Source organism: Podarcis cretensis (assembly GCF_951804945.1).
Source record: "Podarcis cretensis genome assembly, chromosome: 14".
In the NCBI taxonomy this organism is placed as follows: Eukaryota; Metazoa; Chordata; class Lepidosauria; order Squamata; family Lacertidae; genus Podarcis; species Podarcis cretensis.
This window is the reverse complement of record NC_137183.1, coordinates 44,836,220-44,852,961: the sequence shown is the minus strand read 5'-3', so window position 1 is coordinate 44,852,961 and position 16,742 is coordinate 44,836,220. Positions and strand designations below refer to the sequence as shown.

Below are 16,742 nucleotides of genomic sequence, written 5' to 3'. Positions count from 1 at the left end.
TTAGATGTGGTACAAGGGGTTGAAATTGGAAGGCACCTGGGGAGTGCACTAACCTCAGTTTCTTTATGCTCATATTTTGTTGCATTCCTTCCTCCTTGACTTTTCCTTCGGATTTTCTTCAGTTCAGCCTGAGATTTTTCCAAAGAATCCAATTTGCTTCTGTGTTCATTCTGGTATCTCTTCAAAGTAGCCTGCAAACAAAGCATTCAGAAATCTTATATTAGAATACAATAATTAGCTGATGACGTTGGAAGCTCAGCTCCCTGTTACAGCAAGCAATTTTTTTAGGATATACATATGCAACCAATGCCAGCATAATAATATAAAACAAGTATCATTTTGCTATAGTAGCAAAAGAAAAATTAGCAGTACAATGACTGTGTGCCTCCCTCACAAGAGGTCTGGAGGGTGGCAACATGAGAATGGGCCGTTTCTGCAGTGGCTCCCTGTTTGTGAAATGTTCTTCCCAGGGAGGTTCAGCTGGTGCCTTCATTATATACCTTTAGGTACCAGGCAAAAACGTTCCTCTTCAACCCGACCTTTGGCTGATTAGCATCTTCTACCCCTTTTAAATATGTTTGTGGGAGGGGGAAAGGAGGTTTATTGGTTTGTTTGTTTTTTGTTTTTATCATGGATTTTGTGTTTTTATATTGTATTTTATGCTGTGAACTGCCCTGAGATCTACGGATGAAGGGTGGTATGCAAATTAAATAAATAAGAATAAGAATGTGCTGCAGTTTGTTTCCTCCATCTAGTATCAGCAACTTTCACGTGGAAAACATTAGAGCAGCCAAACATAAATAAATAGTTTTTCAAAAGAAACTTGAGAATGAAAATATTCTGAGCTGTATTTGTTCAAGATTTCATATGTATTGCTGTCATCTTCTTATAGACAACACACGGAACAGTTGCTAAACCTGCCAAGGATCTTCAAAATAAAAAGAGGAAGATTGATGTTTCTTGATTTGGAGCAAAATGTATATAATCCTGGTCTTTTAAAAATGCCTCTTGCTTATGTATGCAAATATCTCCCTGTGCTCTCAGGAACTCTGGTGACCTTGGGTTGACGCAATGGAATATCTGACTGACTGGCATGGAACGTCTTCCTCAAAGTGACATTTAAAGCAGGTATCTAATCATTTCACATGTTACACATGATACATGCCTGTTGACATGGTTCATTAAAAATGTTTATATTCCAAATACAAATACATGAAACCCTCCCCAACAGGTTTTCCTAATAGAAACTTCTCTCTACCTAATTCCCTGTGTCATTCAGCTATGTCATAAAAGCTGACTATTATCCTAGAATATTCTGTTTAAGTCAGAGACTCATATCCAGCCCTTAATCCAATTCACAAGAGTTCTGTAACAGGCCACTATTTGCCACAAAAATACCTTATCTGCCATACTCAGTATGGGTTTCTTGGGAAAATTCATCAAGATATCACACAGTTTATATATTCAGTCCTCAGTTTGTGGCGGATTTATATTTTTCTAGCAATATGCTAAGGTAATCCAGCCATGAGAATGTTTCATACTTGTAATTCTATCTTTGTTGATAAGCACAAACAAAACTATTAAGAAGATGCAAATTAAGTTGATAGTCAGTGATTTAGTTTTGTTCTACCCAGTATCTGTGCCCACACCTGCTGAACTTTCAGACAAGACAAGTGTAGTTAAGTTCCTGATTTATAGGCCGACACCACTGTTTTTATCCCAGCAGATGTCCAGATGCTACTATTTTAATTAGTTATTTTAAAAAACACATAGGAACTGGCTGGTGTATGTATTCAAATAATTGAGAGATTATATTCCCACTGAGAAGCCTGGGCTTTGAGATCTACAGGGGGAACCTTGCTTGTGGTCCTCATGCATAATGAGATTTGCAGGGTGGAGACCCATGGGTCAGTTTTTTTTCCTGCAGTGGCCCCATGCCTTTGGAACAACCTCCCCTTTGTGGTGTGTCTCACTATGACATTGATGCCTTTTCACTGTCAGGTGAAGAAGCACCTCTTTGCCAAGATTTGGGATAGGGATATATGCGCTAATTGAATTTTTGTTGCTGTTTCTGTTTTAACTAGTAACTGGGTATTTGCATTTGGTTTTATGTGCTTTAATGCTTTTGTTTAATCTTTTGGTTTTAAGTGTATGTAATTCCATCCTGGGACCTTTAAGTGTAGGACAGATCACAAATATGTTTAATAAAATAAATAAAATTGGCCGATCAAGGATTTGCTCTCGTGTATTTTTGCATCTTAAATGTATCTAAGGAGACATTTGAAAAGCCTTCCATCAGTCTGCAGGATATCCAAGACTATTTCTGTGAAGGTGGGATTCATTTTACTTTGATCAAGTTGGTTTTGGTAAGACAATTACCAATGTGAAAGTATTCAAAAGATGAAAGCTTAACGTCAGGATTCTGAATATTGCAGCACTTTCATATACGTCCACAAATCTGCTGCTTGAGATGCATGATCAGGCCCTTGACTGTTTGACTCATAGTGTCTGACTGTCAGTTATTCTCCACTACAGAAATTGAATAACTGAGCCACTGCATAATATAACAATAAATATGCCATTATCAGCCTTCCTTTGACTAGTTAATATCTTAGCTTTAATCCTTGCTTTAATTTTTAAGACATTTTTGCCAATGATTAATATCTTCATCAGATATAAAAATAGGTAAAATCTGAATATATAACATCTAGGAACCCAAAACACCTTAGTTATAGCTATACGTACAAATCAGGATAAATGTACTTTAGTATTTTTGGAATTCTTAACGTTTCAGCCTTGAAGACAACACATGTAGATTGGCAAAGTTGATATACTACAAACATCAACAGAGATATTAAGGACTGGACTTAGAGCCCTAAATCATAAAAATTGCTGTAAGCACAGGGGCTCTGCTCCACGTGTAAAACCTTCCCAACCTGCTTCGGGAAAGTCATTTCTTGTGCTATTTGCCAACACTAAGTAGCACATACGATAAGATAATCATATAAATGATTAATCTTCTCTGGCACTGAAAAACAATATACTTACATTCATGTATTTTACATCTAGTTCAGTCTTCTTCTCCAGCTCAGATATAATCTCTTTATGGAATTTCTTGAACTGCAAGAGTAAATGGATAACCGTGTAGTCAAAGGGTTAGTTTACACACAAAGGTTCCCCCCTCCATAGGTTTTTTTTTTTTAAAAAAGTTAAAATATTGCATGGGTATTTACTTACACTTTCTTCTAAGCTGTCATTCAGTTTCTTCTGTGCAATAGAAATCTCTATGAGAACATGCCCTGTTGACAAACACAATTAATTAATTTTTATACTGTTCTTCATCATTTGTGATCCCTATGTTACAAACGTGGCTACTTATAGATTAAAGCATGGTATGACAAATTAAACCAGATAAAACTGAATCAAAACACATCAAAACATACAACAGATGGTGATTCCTCAATTACAGTTGGCCAAAACAAACCAGCCACCCCCAAAATACCAGGTGAAGAGGTAGGTGTTCAGCTGAAGTGGACTCAGTGGAGTATTGGCAACCAATGCTTGTAAAGTCAGTATCACAATATTTCAATTAACTGCTCTGCTCAACATTGGTGGCTGTATTCTGTACTTGTGGCAGCTTCTGTTACATCTTCAAAATCAGGCCCATGTAGAATGCATTATAATAATCTAATCAGGAGGTTACTAGTGCATGGATAACTTTGGCAAGGCTATCTTGATCCAGATATGGTGACAGCTGGAGCAGCAGCCATAGCTGGAAAAAGGTACCTTTTGAGCATCTACTTAGCTGGATCAAGAACTAGCCCAGACTACACACTGCTCCTTCACGGGGAGTGCAGTTAACATTTTTTTCTGTTCTGGTAACTTTTATGATGAAAGACAGTAAATAGAAGCATTCAAAAGTACATAGTATATCTGGATATTCTTTTTCGAGCCCTTGCCACAAAAAGCAAAACAAATTTTAGAGTAAAATTATACATGGCCACAGTTACTCACAACTGCTAATTGACACCAATATATTTTACAATACTACCTTATAAACATTACATTGCATTTCTTTCTTTTATAGAGCTATAAGCTTGGTGGATCAGGGTAATGTTATGGACGTAGTGTATCTTGACTTCAGTAAGGCTTTTGAGAAAGTCCCCTATGATATTCTTACAGAGAAGCTGGTAAAATGTGGGTTGAACAAGGTAACTTAGGTGGATTTGTAGCTGGTTTTCTGACCGAACCCAAAGAGTGCTCACTAATGGTTGCTCATCATCCTGGAAAAAAAGGACAAGTGGGGTGCTGAAGGGTTCTGTCCTGGGTTCATTATTGTTCATCTTTATAAACAACTTGGATGAAGGAATTGAGGGAATGCTCATCAAATTTGCAGATGACATGAAACTGGGAGGGCTAGCTAATGCTGCAGAAGACAGAATCGGGATTCAATATTACCGTATTTTTCGCACCATAGGACGCACTTTTCCCCCTCCACAAATGAAGGGGAAATGTGTGTGCGTCCTATGGTGTGAATGCAGGCTTTCGCTGAAGCCTGGAGAGCGAGAGGGGTCGGTGCGCACCTACCCCTCTCGCTCTCCAGGCTTCAGGAGAGCCCCACCGCCAGCCCCACAAGCTTGGGGGACAGCGGGGAGGCGGAACGCCGCCATCCCGCTGTCCCCCAACTTGTTTAGAAGGCTGGCGGGGGGAGAAGCCAGCTCCTCCCCGTCGCCAGCCCCGCAAACTCGGGGGACAGGGGAGAGGCGCAGCGCGCCCTTCCTGCTGTCCCCCGACTTGGCTAGAAGGCTGGCGGGGGGAGAAGCCTGCTCCTCCCCGTCGCCAGCCTCGCAGACTAGGGGGACAGCGCTGGGCTCCCGCTGCTTGCGGAGACTTGCCTGCATGCTGAAGCCTGCGCGCGCTGAGCTCAGCGCGTCCAGGCTTCGCGGACCTTTCCGCAAGCAGCGGGAGCGCTCCCACGGCTTGCGGAGACTTGCCTGTTTTGGGCCTGGGGTCGGGGGAAGCTCGAGCTTCCCCCGTCCCAGCCCTACGCCTGGGGGGGAAATAATTTTTTCCCCTTTATTTTCCCCCCAAAAAACTGGGTGCGCCCTATGGTCCGGTGCGCCCTATGGTGCGAAAAATACGGTACCTTAATAGATTGGCGAATTGGGCCAAAAGTAACAAAATAAATTTCAACAGGGACAAATGTAAGCTTCTACACTTAGGCAGGAATAACCAGCTGCACAAGTATAAAATGGGTTGCATCTGGTTTGCCAGTAGTACATGTGAAAAAGATCTAGGAGTCTTAGTAGACCACAAGCTTAAAATGAGTCAACAGTGTGACACAGCAGCAAATAAGGAGAAGAAGAAGAAGAATATCTGTGCAGAAGTATAGTGTACAGATCAAGGGAAGTAATAGTACTGCACAAGTCTGCCTTGGTCAGACCACACTTGGAGTACTGTATCCAGTTCTGGGTGCCACAATTTATGAAAGATATTGACAAGATGAAATGTGTGGAGGAGGGCAATCAAGATGATCAAGGGTCTGGAAACCAAGCCTTATGAGGAAGGTTTGAGGATGGAGCAAGCTTGTTTTCTTCTGCTCAGGAGGCTAGGACCTAAACCAATGGCTTCAAGTTACAAGAAAGGAGATTTTGACTAAACATCAGAAAGAACTTTCTGATGGTAAGAGCTGTTTGAGAGTGGAACAGACTCCCTTGGAAGGTGGTGGACTCTCCTTCCTTGGAGGTTTTTAAGTAGAGGCTGGATGGCCACCTTTAGTTGAGATTCCTGCATTGCAGGGGGTTGGACAAGATAGGCCTTGGGATCCATTCCAACTCTACAATTCTATGATTTTATATGCTCTATCTGAACACACTCAGAGGCAAGTGGAACCATGCGTGCTGTCCCTGTCCACAACTTCAGTGCACTATTTGGCTTAGAACAAACATAGTCTACACTTCTGTGGGAGTTGGTCAGGAGTGCGTCTCATGTAGCCCTCAGCCTAATTTCATGCAAGTGGCAGGAAGGGGGGAAATGGGGATAAGGGAATAACGGAAAAAGAGGAAGAAAGGAATTGCAGAGGTGGAAAGAGAAAATGTGGTGACAGAGAAAAGAGGTGGCCCACCCACCTTTTTGACTCTGATCCCATCAACCACTGGTACGTGGCTCTTGATGGATTACTCCCAAGGAAATATGGCCCTCATCAGAGAAAAGATTGCTCCACTGCTAGTGCTGGTTATCTCAATAAGGGGTTCTTTCTGCAATGGAGGGCAGGGACAGCAGGTGTGATCCTGTTGCCCGTTCATGTGTTCAGTCTAAACACATATGCAAGAAGATCTACAAACTCTTTTGCTATTAACCTGTCCCCCTGCTAGCGTTCTGCTGCCCAACCTCTACTTGAGATCTTTGTCGTTTGCTTGCATCATGCCACAGAGATTCTGAATGGACCATAGCTGGGTGGCAGTGCAACTATGGCTAAAGAGCAACACAGTCTGTCAAAACCACTTCCTTCTGCTTATGGCAACAGGAATAAGGATTCAGCAGGTTATTGAACCCTCATCCTTATGTGTCCTCCTTCCACATTAACTATTACAACAGCAAAGGGTTGGGAGGTCTAATTTATATATGCCCTTCCTCTTCTGCCATATTAGTAGCACTCTGTCTCTGCCTCAGCTCCTCCACCTGAAAAAACAAGAATACTTATAACCTGTTTTGCAAATGATGTTATGGATAAGGCAGAGCATAATCCTGTCCTTAGCTATGCATGCGCAAGTCCCACCTACTTAAATGGGACTTAAGTACTATAGGCAGGACTGCAGAGGAGGACATTAGACTACTTGGCCTTAAGAATGCATATTTGTAGACATAATGAAATAATAAAGGAATCTAATTTACAATGTAAAACAGACTGGTTAATTTCAACTACGTTTAATGAATAAAGTTCAGGGCCTGCTTTTTTCAGCTTCGCTCATACAGTACATGCTTTTGAGAATTTGCTGCCACAGCAACACAGCTGACCAAAGGCTGGCACTTTTGCAAAAATTAATGCAGTAGAACCTGGAACTCAAAGTACTGACAGTAATCCAACAAGGTTGTGTGCTGGCTCAACCCTCCCCACCCCTGTACACTCCCTTCCTTTGGCTTTTCCTGCCACCACCGTGTAAATGTTCAATAAAACAACTCATTTACCTGGCAGGTCAAGACTGGAAAACCTGACTTTCAGATGTTGTTATTCTAGTCTCAGTAGCACTCAGCCTGACTGAACATCTCAGAGAAACAGTGTGTTACGGTGCTATTCCTGAAAACTTTTTTTTTTTTTTTTACACTTCAAAACAATTTGAAGGACTAATATAACTGGGAAATTAAAGCAAGTGTTTAAGACTGTCATTTTAGACACCTGTCTCATTTCTTCTTCTAATCTACAACATCCTTCTAAGAGCCTCATTGTCACCATGCAGACGCATGCACTGGCTAACCTATTTCCTCTTGTGTCATGAGTCAATATTTTTACAGTGAAACCATAGTAATGTCAGAGAGCTTAGTAAAGCGCAAATGGTAGGACAAGTTGTGCTCCTTTATGTAAATGCCCACAGTTAGCAGATTCAGAGAATTTTAAAGTCATATTATTAAGCCTCAGCTGTGCTTTATAATGTGACACAACAAAGCATTGTGAAGCATGTTAAGTCTGTTTATAACAGGTGTGCAGAATTGCAGGCAGGAAATCTGTCTCAAGTGTGGCAGACGGGAAAATATAAAAGTACTGGTTGTTAGGTTGTGTCTTCTGAATGTAGTGCATCTGGTGGAAAGCTTTCTCTCTTAATACCCTTTCCACATTTCATTAGCATGACCAAAAGTTCATTTCAGATTCAGACTGCCCTTCATACTAGGGTAAGGAGACTTAATGTTTTTTTTTTTTTTTTTTTTTTTAAAAATCCACACCACAATAGACAACAGAAAACATACCCCCTTTCTTTATGTATATCAGAATATACTTTTTTAAACAACAACAACAACCCAGTCCTCTCTGAAAATCGGACTTTAATATCAGTCATATGTGCATGTCAGATATGCAGCTTATAAAGCCCATTATCATTTGCACATCCAACAGCAAAAAAAATTCAGATAATTTCTATAAACCTATTCACTTAATATTTCCCCCAGGATTTAACATATTTATATATATTTTAATCCATGGATATTAAAAGCTTATGATTGGTGCAATATACGAGTAAATATAAATAACATATCCCTCTGCCTCATTTAAAATTGATAGGCACATTACTGTGAGTAATTTTGGTATTAAAAAACAATAAAAACCAAGCAGGTGCATTGTTAATAATGTATGAATAAAACACAGCATTTGTTTTTCTACTTGGCAAGGTAGTTGCAATATCTGTTCTCTGGGCCTTTTTTGTTCAAGGCATGGTTTTATACTAATTGATGCATATTTATAATTAAAGAACTCTGATATATAAGCTTTGATCCAAAGAACTGCATATACACTGCAACTCTTTGAGCCTTCCCACAGCAAATCCTGAGATCATCCTATGAAACAACATGGCATGTTACACAGGGGACTGCAGCTGGGGGGAGGGTAAGGGGCGAAGGGGGGGAGAAATTGATGATAACTTCCTTCTTAATGAGAAAGTGTCTTTTGCTCACTCTTGTGACATTTCACCAAACCACTATATAGAATAGCATCTACTACCCAACTACAGAGGGCAGTCTTATCTTTTCAAAGCCTGAATGAATAGACTGCTTGTGTGGACTTCAAAACTGCAAGGACTGCAAGTACAAAAGAAAATCTAATACTGCTCAATCACAGGTCTGAACATGCCCAAGAGTCTGACATTGTTTAAGCAAGTAGGTATGAGAGGATCTCCAGAGCAGACAGGTCTCTGTTTGTGCAATAATAGTCAGTACAGGCAAAACACGGCAGGGACGCGGGTGGCGCTGTGGGTAAAACCTCAGCGCCTAGGACTTGCCGGTCGCATGGTCGGCGGTTCAAATCCCTGCAGCGGGGTGAGTTCCCGTCATTCGGTCCCAGCTCCTGCCCACCTAGCAGTTCGAAAGCACCCTTAAGTGCAAGCAGATAAATAGGTACCGCTTTATAACAGGAAGGTAAAAGGCGTTTCCGTGTGCTGCGCTGGTGCCGGCTCGCCAGAGCAGCTTCGTCATGCTGGCCACGTGACCCGGAAGTGTCTGCGGACAGCGCTGGCTCCCGGCCTCTAGAGTGAGATGAGCGCACAACCCTAGAGTCTGTCAAGACTGGCCCATACGGGCAGGGGTACCTTTACCTTTACCTTTACAGGCAAAACACACCTGACCCCTTTACATTAAATTCAACCACTATTCAGATGGTGGTTAGGCACATTCAAATATAAAAACTCATAGAAAGACAACGTTTTCAGAAACCTTTAAGAATATATAAACCCTCCCCTGAGGAAGAAGAAAAAGTAAGAAATGCCAGGTAAAAATAAAGAGCTGAAATAGTTGTCAAACTACGTATTTTATTCAACAGAGCCACACTAGCACTCAACAGAAATGTCAATGAGAGGAAACACCTACGAGGTGAAGAGATACATGGCATGTAAATATTAAGTTAGAACACACCTATGGCAGATAATGTCAACTCTTTGTCCCCAGAGGGTGCATCATTGCACATATGACTGCAAATGCATTCTACAGTGGTGTGTGTGTTTTGTGTTTATAAGCAGCTGCCAGTGCTGTGTGTGTGGGTGTGGCTGCAGAAAGCAAACCAGAAGGGTCAGAGTGTATTTGCCAGTAATGCCTGAATTTGCGTATTGCCAACTTTACTTTGCACAATGCCTCCGCCCTTCTGCCAAACATGTGCAATTTTTAATGTTAATACACAGCTATGCTATAACCATTTCTCATGTTGATTGAGACATTTCAGCTCTGTTGTCTTCCTAATATAGCTTCATGGATATCATATTTAGGCTTGCATTCAGCAAGGACTCCCCCCCATATTAATGTGGTGCCTTTGACGTCTACATATTACAGGACAGGGGTGGGTGGGTGGAAAAAAGCTAGTGCAGGGACATTGTTCACAATGTCTGCTATTTTTTTTCTTCCAAAAAAGAGGTCAGTTTCAAGCGCGGGATACAAAGGAGAGTTTAATGTCATGTGCACCCACTTTGACCCTAGATTAAGTGCTAATTCGAGGTTGGACTGGAATACAGATCCCCAAGCAAAAATATACAGTATTAATGTGCATTATTCACTGCATTATCTAGAACATCTATTAATACAGGAAAACTTCCTCTTTATTCACGAAGACATCGGTCTAGTTTATATATATGTTTAAGAAGTGAATATGATTTTGGAGTGAGTCGAAAGACCAGTGCACCACTTTTCCAGAAGGTTGTTTCTTAAGAAACAAGATAGAAGACACAAGGATGGTTGTTAGTAGAATTCTAAATCCTAAAAAGACAGTGACATTTCAGTGATCAAAGATAATCAGCAACAGGATGTGGTTGGAAACTTGGAATTCCTTGTTCGTGAACATCACAATAAGGAACTTAAGATAAGCTCTGAATCTTGGTGGTGAAACTGAGCCCCATGAAAGTGAGCCTATAGAATAATTCTCACAGGCAGTGGTGAGAGGGGATGAACATGTCTCCTGGGTCTCCAGTAGGTTGTTCTGCCACATTCCTTCTTTCACTAGGGCCCCCAATGACAAAGCTCTAAAATGCAGGGTTTAAAAATATTATTTTGTTCCTGTCACACACAATGGACTTGTCAAGAGAAGGTAATGATCAGAATAGGAGCATAGGTAATAAATCAGAGGTGCATCCTTTCCAAGTATAAAAGAAACAGAACAGCATTCTCATACTCTGCCACCAAGGCATCCAACACAATGTCAGGGAATGAACTCCGGAGCCCATCGCAACTGCAATTCTAAGGATGGGTTGCAATGGGTAAGCATCTCCTTCATGAGAGTCATCGTTTTTTGAACATTCAGTGCTGAGCACACTTGCTTGCTTTAAGAGATTTATATTCTGCTTTGAGGAAATCCTCCATAAAATGGCTTACTATATTTTAAAATACAAATTTCATGAAGTCTGAAAACACAGTCAGCAACAAAATAATACTGCAATCACAAGCATAGCACAATTATAACTTAGTCACATCCCAGTTAGCTACATTCACTCACATCTCCGGCAACAAAAACTTTTGAAGGGGAAAAAGGATTCTCAAGCCATCTTGAAGAGCTCAAGAAATTTGGCCTTCTTAATTTCTGCAGGAATTGTATTCCATAATTGCAGAGCTACCTTTGATAAGGCCCTATTACACACATTCGTCAATCTAAGTAGTGAAGCAGGGCTGAGCCAGTTCTTAAGATATTGGGCATAGGCTGTCCATTAAGTAACTTGGCCCCAAGCTGTTCAGGGCTTTAAAAGTATTAACCAGCACTTTGCATTGGACCCAGAAATACACCCATAGTCAGTACAACCAATACAAAATGAGGACATTTTCTTTATTGCCCCCCACCCAATAACTGAGTGGTCACATTTTGTACCAGCTACAGCTTCCAAACTGCCTTCATGGTAGTCCTATGTAAAGTGGCCATTGCAAAATATTGTATGATCTGCAAACAGGATTCTCTTGTAATGCTGGTGTGTATTATCCAAAAACATCAATACTGTGGATTGATTAAAAAGTGATAAAAAGTACGTAGTATTTTTTAAAATTGACCTTAATTCTGGCTTAATGGAAAACTGATAAACTCACACTGCTTATTCTTTTTGACAGAAGTTAAATGTCTTCTTTCAGCTGCAGATTATTCTGAAAGCTCATAAACAGCCCTGGGGGGAAACTATTTTAGATTTAAAGTCCTAATCTGTTTTAGAAGGGTGATGGAAGAAATCAGATATAATGCTCAATTGGACCAGATGCTCACAGGTGTCAGGTCCTTGAAATTGTTCCAGGCCTCAGAATGTGAATTCTATGGCGAGACTGTTCTTCCTGTGCTTGGAAAGTCAAGAGGACAGTACACCCAAGTGTTATGTAGGACACCGTCTCTCTCAACTGTTTCTCAAAGCTTGCCTATATACTATGAAGGGCTTCAGGCAGGGTAGTCCTAATACATTTTGCTGTTTGAGGCAAACCCCTGCCACCCTGCCCCTCCCTCCTCCAGCTGTCTAGCAGTAGCCCGGGGAAGCCTTAGCATGGTGCTGGCAGTGGAAGAGGTGGTGGAGGCATGCTCCCCAGGCCCAGGTTTGCTGCCTGGTTGGGGTGACTTCCTCAGTGCCTCACTGTCTGATGGGAGGCTGTCCCTGGTTTGAGGATAACACAGGTTCCCCATCCTTGTTACAGAGGAAAGGAAGATGTCCGAATAATTTAAATAGTTCTGGAATATTTGCCCTATGGTTATTTATCTCCATGATTATTTGTCTTTGATCGCACATGCATGCCAATATGCCTTGTATACATGTGTACTTGACCAACACATACAGTAAGATCTTTTTAGCTCAGGGTTATAGTGTGTTATGGGGGAATTAATAGAGAAATATGGAGAAAGCCTTTTCCAAAGTTATTTTGAAAAACAAATGGCCATGTTTTCCAATATAATTTCAAATATTTCTCTGTCCTGTAGCGCTGCCCCTTGATAAAGATACAGATTGTTTGTATGTGTAAATAAATCCTTGCTGCAAAATTAATTCATATGAAGAATATCAGCTGTTCCGATCATGCAAGATCTATGGACAGAGTGACATGGGTGGCCTGCATAAGTTCCATCAAAAGCAAACAAAGGAAAACAAAGCAAAACAACTCTGTAGACAAGTCCTGAGCAGAAAAGCTTCATGTCTCGGCAATCGTGTTTTATAGACCTCAGATTTTTACTGACTAGTATAACCAGCATAATGTTGTGGCCAAAAGCATAATCTACCATCCCAAAAGACTATGAGGAACTTTATTTAAAATGCAAATGCAAACAATTATGCAACTTGGTATTAATGTACTAGAAGTGTTAGCTTTCTTACAGTACTCAGAGGACAAGCAACCAGGAAGTTTTTATCATATTTCATACCTGGAAGGGAAACAGCTCATGTTGTTTAGAAAATATTTATTCAGAGTAGGCATTCAGTGCAAATGTACTAGGACAGCAAGTTTAAGGTACTGCATTCTTACTGGATGTTGCCAACCACTTACACACGTTTTTAGTTTTTCAAGAGCAGTATCACACACACCGAGTACATATGCTCAGGGCTATACATATTATTTTTCAAAATGCTACAGGATTGGAACTGAAATCTTAAATCTGTCAACTGGTTAAACAAGAAATACTGTATAATCCACTGGGAGAATGGAGACTGGATCGTTACTTTAGGAAGAGGAAGCTTGAAATACTAATCTGTTGTGTTACATTAAAATACATCTTGTGCTATTGTTGGCTACCATATTCACCACTGCTTAATGGTTTTGAAATATTAAGTGATTTATACATGCTTTTAAATAAATAAATATTAAGTGGTGAATATAGTAAGATAAGGAAGATAACCAAACTCCATTTTCTCTATTTGAAAAAATGCTAATATTCAGTTCAGAAACCGTAGTTCCATACAAAATACATTCCATTCTCCCTTTTCACTAGTACTCTGTCTTAAGTTTAGCTTCCTATTTTGTAACTGAGTTTATTTAATGCTTCCCTTTCTGGGATACCCATTTTCTTTTCAGGCTATCCTACACATCAACATTCTATGAATGCTTGACTAAATCTAATACAAACTAGTAGTATACCTTTTGTTTGACGGTAAGTAGTTATGTGCTGTCATCTTATAATTCAGTAGTTCTCAACCTTTACTAAATTGCTCTCCACTTCTAAAAAAAATTAGGTATTTCACTTGCCCACTGGGTATACCAACCCGGCATCTTATGTCTTCTCCATTTATTATATCCCCCTGCCTCCACAAAGCAACTCCTACATCCAACTTCCCATACCTCACCTTTTCTTCCATCTTTGAAGCTTTACTGAGATAACTGGGGATGCAGCAGTCAGAGACTTTAATTCTATTCTTCTCAGAAAAACCTAGGCCTTGTCTATTCATAGGCTTATTATCAAAAACATAATCAAAAACTGAGTTTGCCTCATTTGAGTGTGGAAAATGCTGTCACACCTGCTTGGTAGTACAGTATACAATTCCTATTTAACTGTGGCATGTCCATCCTGGCACAAGTCCCCAGGACTCCAAGTCTAAGCTGAACCATTAGTTGATTCAGCCTTTAATGCACCACTGGTAGACTAAGCATTGGCTATGGTCAGATGTATAGACAAGTCATAGGACGCAAATCGCAGACTAGAGATTTGCTATATGACTGCAAGTAAATTGCAGTGCAGTTTCAGCTCTTAATCATCCAGTACCAAGCAGCACTCCATAGCAAATGTAACATTCACTTCAGTCTTTTGACCTTTTATTTCAAGCTACCACCATGTACTGAGCTAATCACATAAAAGAAGTTTCCATTTGGATCAGCATTTAAATTACAAACAATCAATTTAGTTTCCCATACGGTCAGGTCCAAGTTTTTCCTTCGTTTTTAAAATTTTTCAGTACACGACAATTGACCTTTGATCCCATTTGTAACAAATTCTGAGATTCCTAAGCAGACAGTGTGCACATGACACAGCTTCCATATCATTAGCAGAGAATGTTTTTTTCCATTTCTAGGGATCTCAAGGGAGGAGGTTCAGCCTGGTCAGAAAGAAAACATGTACTATGAATCAAGTAGAAATTTATCCTGACTCTTCAAGTCAGGGTTTAAATCAGGGGTGCGGAACTTTTTCAGTCCAAGGGCCACTTTGTCATGGAAAATCTTTCAGGGGCCACATGCCAGAAGTGGTACGGGCAAGAGGTGAAAGCAGGTACAGCATCAGGTGTGACTCAACTTAGCAGAGTAGGCTACATTCCATCCATGCAAAAGTCAGAAGATTCTACCCACCCATACCCCTCCCTATCCAGACAAAAGCACTCAGGGAGCAGGGCCAGTAAGAGATACCTGCAGGGCCACATTCAGCCCCCAGGCCTGAGGTTCCTCATACCTGGTTTAAATAAGTCCTTTAATTCAGCAAGAAAAAAGGCAGGTCTCGATCATTGATTTAAATCAAACCTCTTATGTTGGTTTACAACTAAACTTTGCTTCATTCTTACAATTAAGCCTTGCATTTCTTAGTTGCACTGTATACATTTTGCATCTTTTCCTTTTTTACATATATAGGGAATATCTTAAAAATATTCCCACATAGGTCCTTTAATTAGACCAGAACCCATAGCAGCTTGCAAGATGAACAGAACAACCTTATCAACTCAGAAGTAAACCCTTTTGGATTTAATGTGGCTTTCTACCAAGGAAGTGGGTATAAGATTGCCGCCTAAGTAGGAGAGTATAGAAAACTATGCGCTGCACAATTTTGTCTTCCAATCCCGTGCTGCTCCTTTTTGCTTCCCTTAATTAACCTTTACAAAAAAGAGAGGGGAAAACAAAAATGAGGGGCTCAAGACTGTTAGGGCAAAGCAGGGTTGATTGCTACTGGGTTGACTAGGACAGTTTATTTTTGGTAGGTGGAAGTGCAAATATTCATTTCTGAGAAATTATCACATCTGTCATTTACATAGAAAAGTCTCCCTTATTGCAGCATATCTGGCAGTGACTTAGTTTAGAGATAAAAAAATTAGGCTAATACAGCCCCCAAAATTAGTAGCCTGCAAAAGAAAAGAAAAGAAATTATATGATGGGTGCTGGCAGAGAAACGACTGAGAACCAAATTTCTATGCTGTGTGCAGAGGAACAGAGCACTCTATCCCTTTCAAGACTGCTTTAAAATAGAGATGGAAGAACCTTTCTATTTCTGGTTTGTGTCGCTGTCATATGTTTTACCCATAATTCCATTGTTTCCACATTAAGCAGTGATTAAAAAACAACAACCTCAAAACATATATCACAATATGTATTTTTACACTTTTAAATTGCAGCACAACACTCAGAAAAGTGGAAAATCTGTTGGACAGCTATGGTCATTTGAGAGGTTTGGATCAGGTCATTTTCTAGAGGAATTTGCAGAGGGCAAATTCTTCAAGCATCTCTACTTTAAATATTGAATCTATTCCTTGCTTTGGAAGTGCTGAATTTTGATTACTGCATCACTGGTGTTTCAAGGGCTTACTTCCACATGCCTAAAAATATTACAGTGCTTTGTCCAGAGTTCTCTGACCTTTTGTATTTCTACAGTAAGCACTTTATTTGAGATGAAACTGGAGGTAGTCCAAAACCATATTTTCAACTAACATAAAAATGGTGCACAGGATCTCCTATGGGATAGTTTAAGTTCTCAGTTAGAAAATCATACATGAGCATCCAAAATATAAGTTGCACATTTTTAGGAAAGTAGTGGAGACTGATGTGGATGAGAGCCAAACTTAGATGCAGCATAATTCATAGTGTTGTGAGCTTTGGGGGGGGGGCGGGGTGTTAGGCTGTATGCCTGAGTCCCTTCTAATTCCTCAAGCCAGCAAGGGTTAAACTCTAATGGAGGATTCAGTTGTTGGAATAGCCAACAGCTTCTTGGTAACAACCCTAAGAATAAGAAAAGAACCTGCTCTGTATGGCAGAGGGCAATGATGTGGACCCTCCTCCCTCACCTGGCTGGTAGTGAGAAGGAAAAAGCCAGAGTTGGGTGCGAGAGGGAGCTGGCCTAGGAAGAGGCAAAAGCCAGAGAGGGA

General features: G+C 40.5%; 1 protein-coding gene across 2 annotated transcripts in view; it reads right to left on the bottom strand.

Annotated features, from left to right (window-relative positions):
* Positions 1 to 16,742, bottom strand: part of BAIAP2L1 (BAR/IMD domain containing adaptor protein 2 like 1) — a 61,500-nt gene that overhangs the window by 19,070 nt on the left and 25,688 nt on the right. For both annotated transcript variants that reach the window (XM_079953861.1, XM_079953862.1), the window contains 3 exons: positions 3,238 to 3,299; positions 3,049 to 3,120; positions 54 to 191 (listed from right to left, as the gene is read on the bottom strand). In XM_079953861.1, coding sequence (XP_079809987.1) covers positions 54 to 191; positions 3,049 to 3,120; positions 3,238 to 3,299 — 272 coding nt within the window. The remainder of the gene's footprint in view (positions 1 to 53; positions 192 to 3,048; positions 3,121 to 3,237; positions 3,300 to 16,742) is intronic.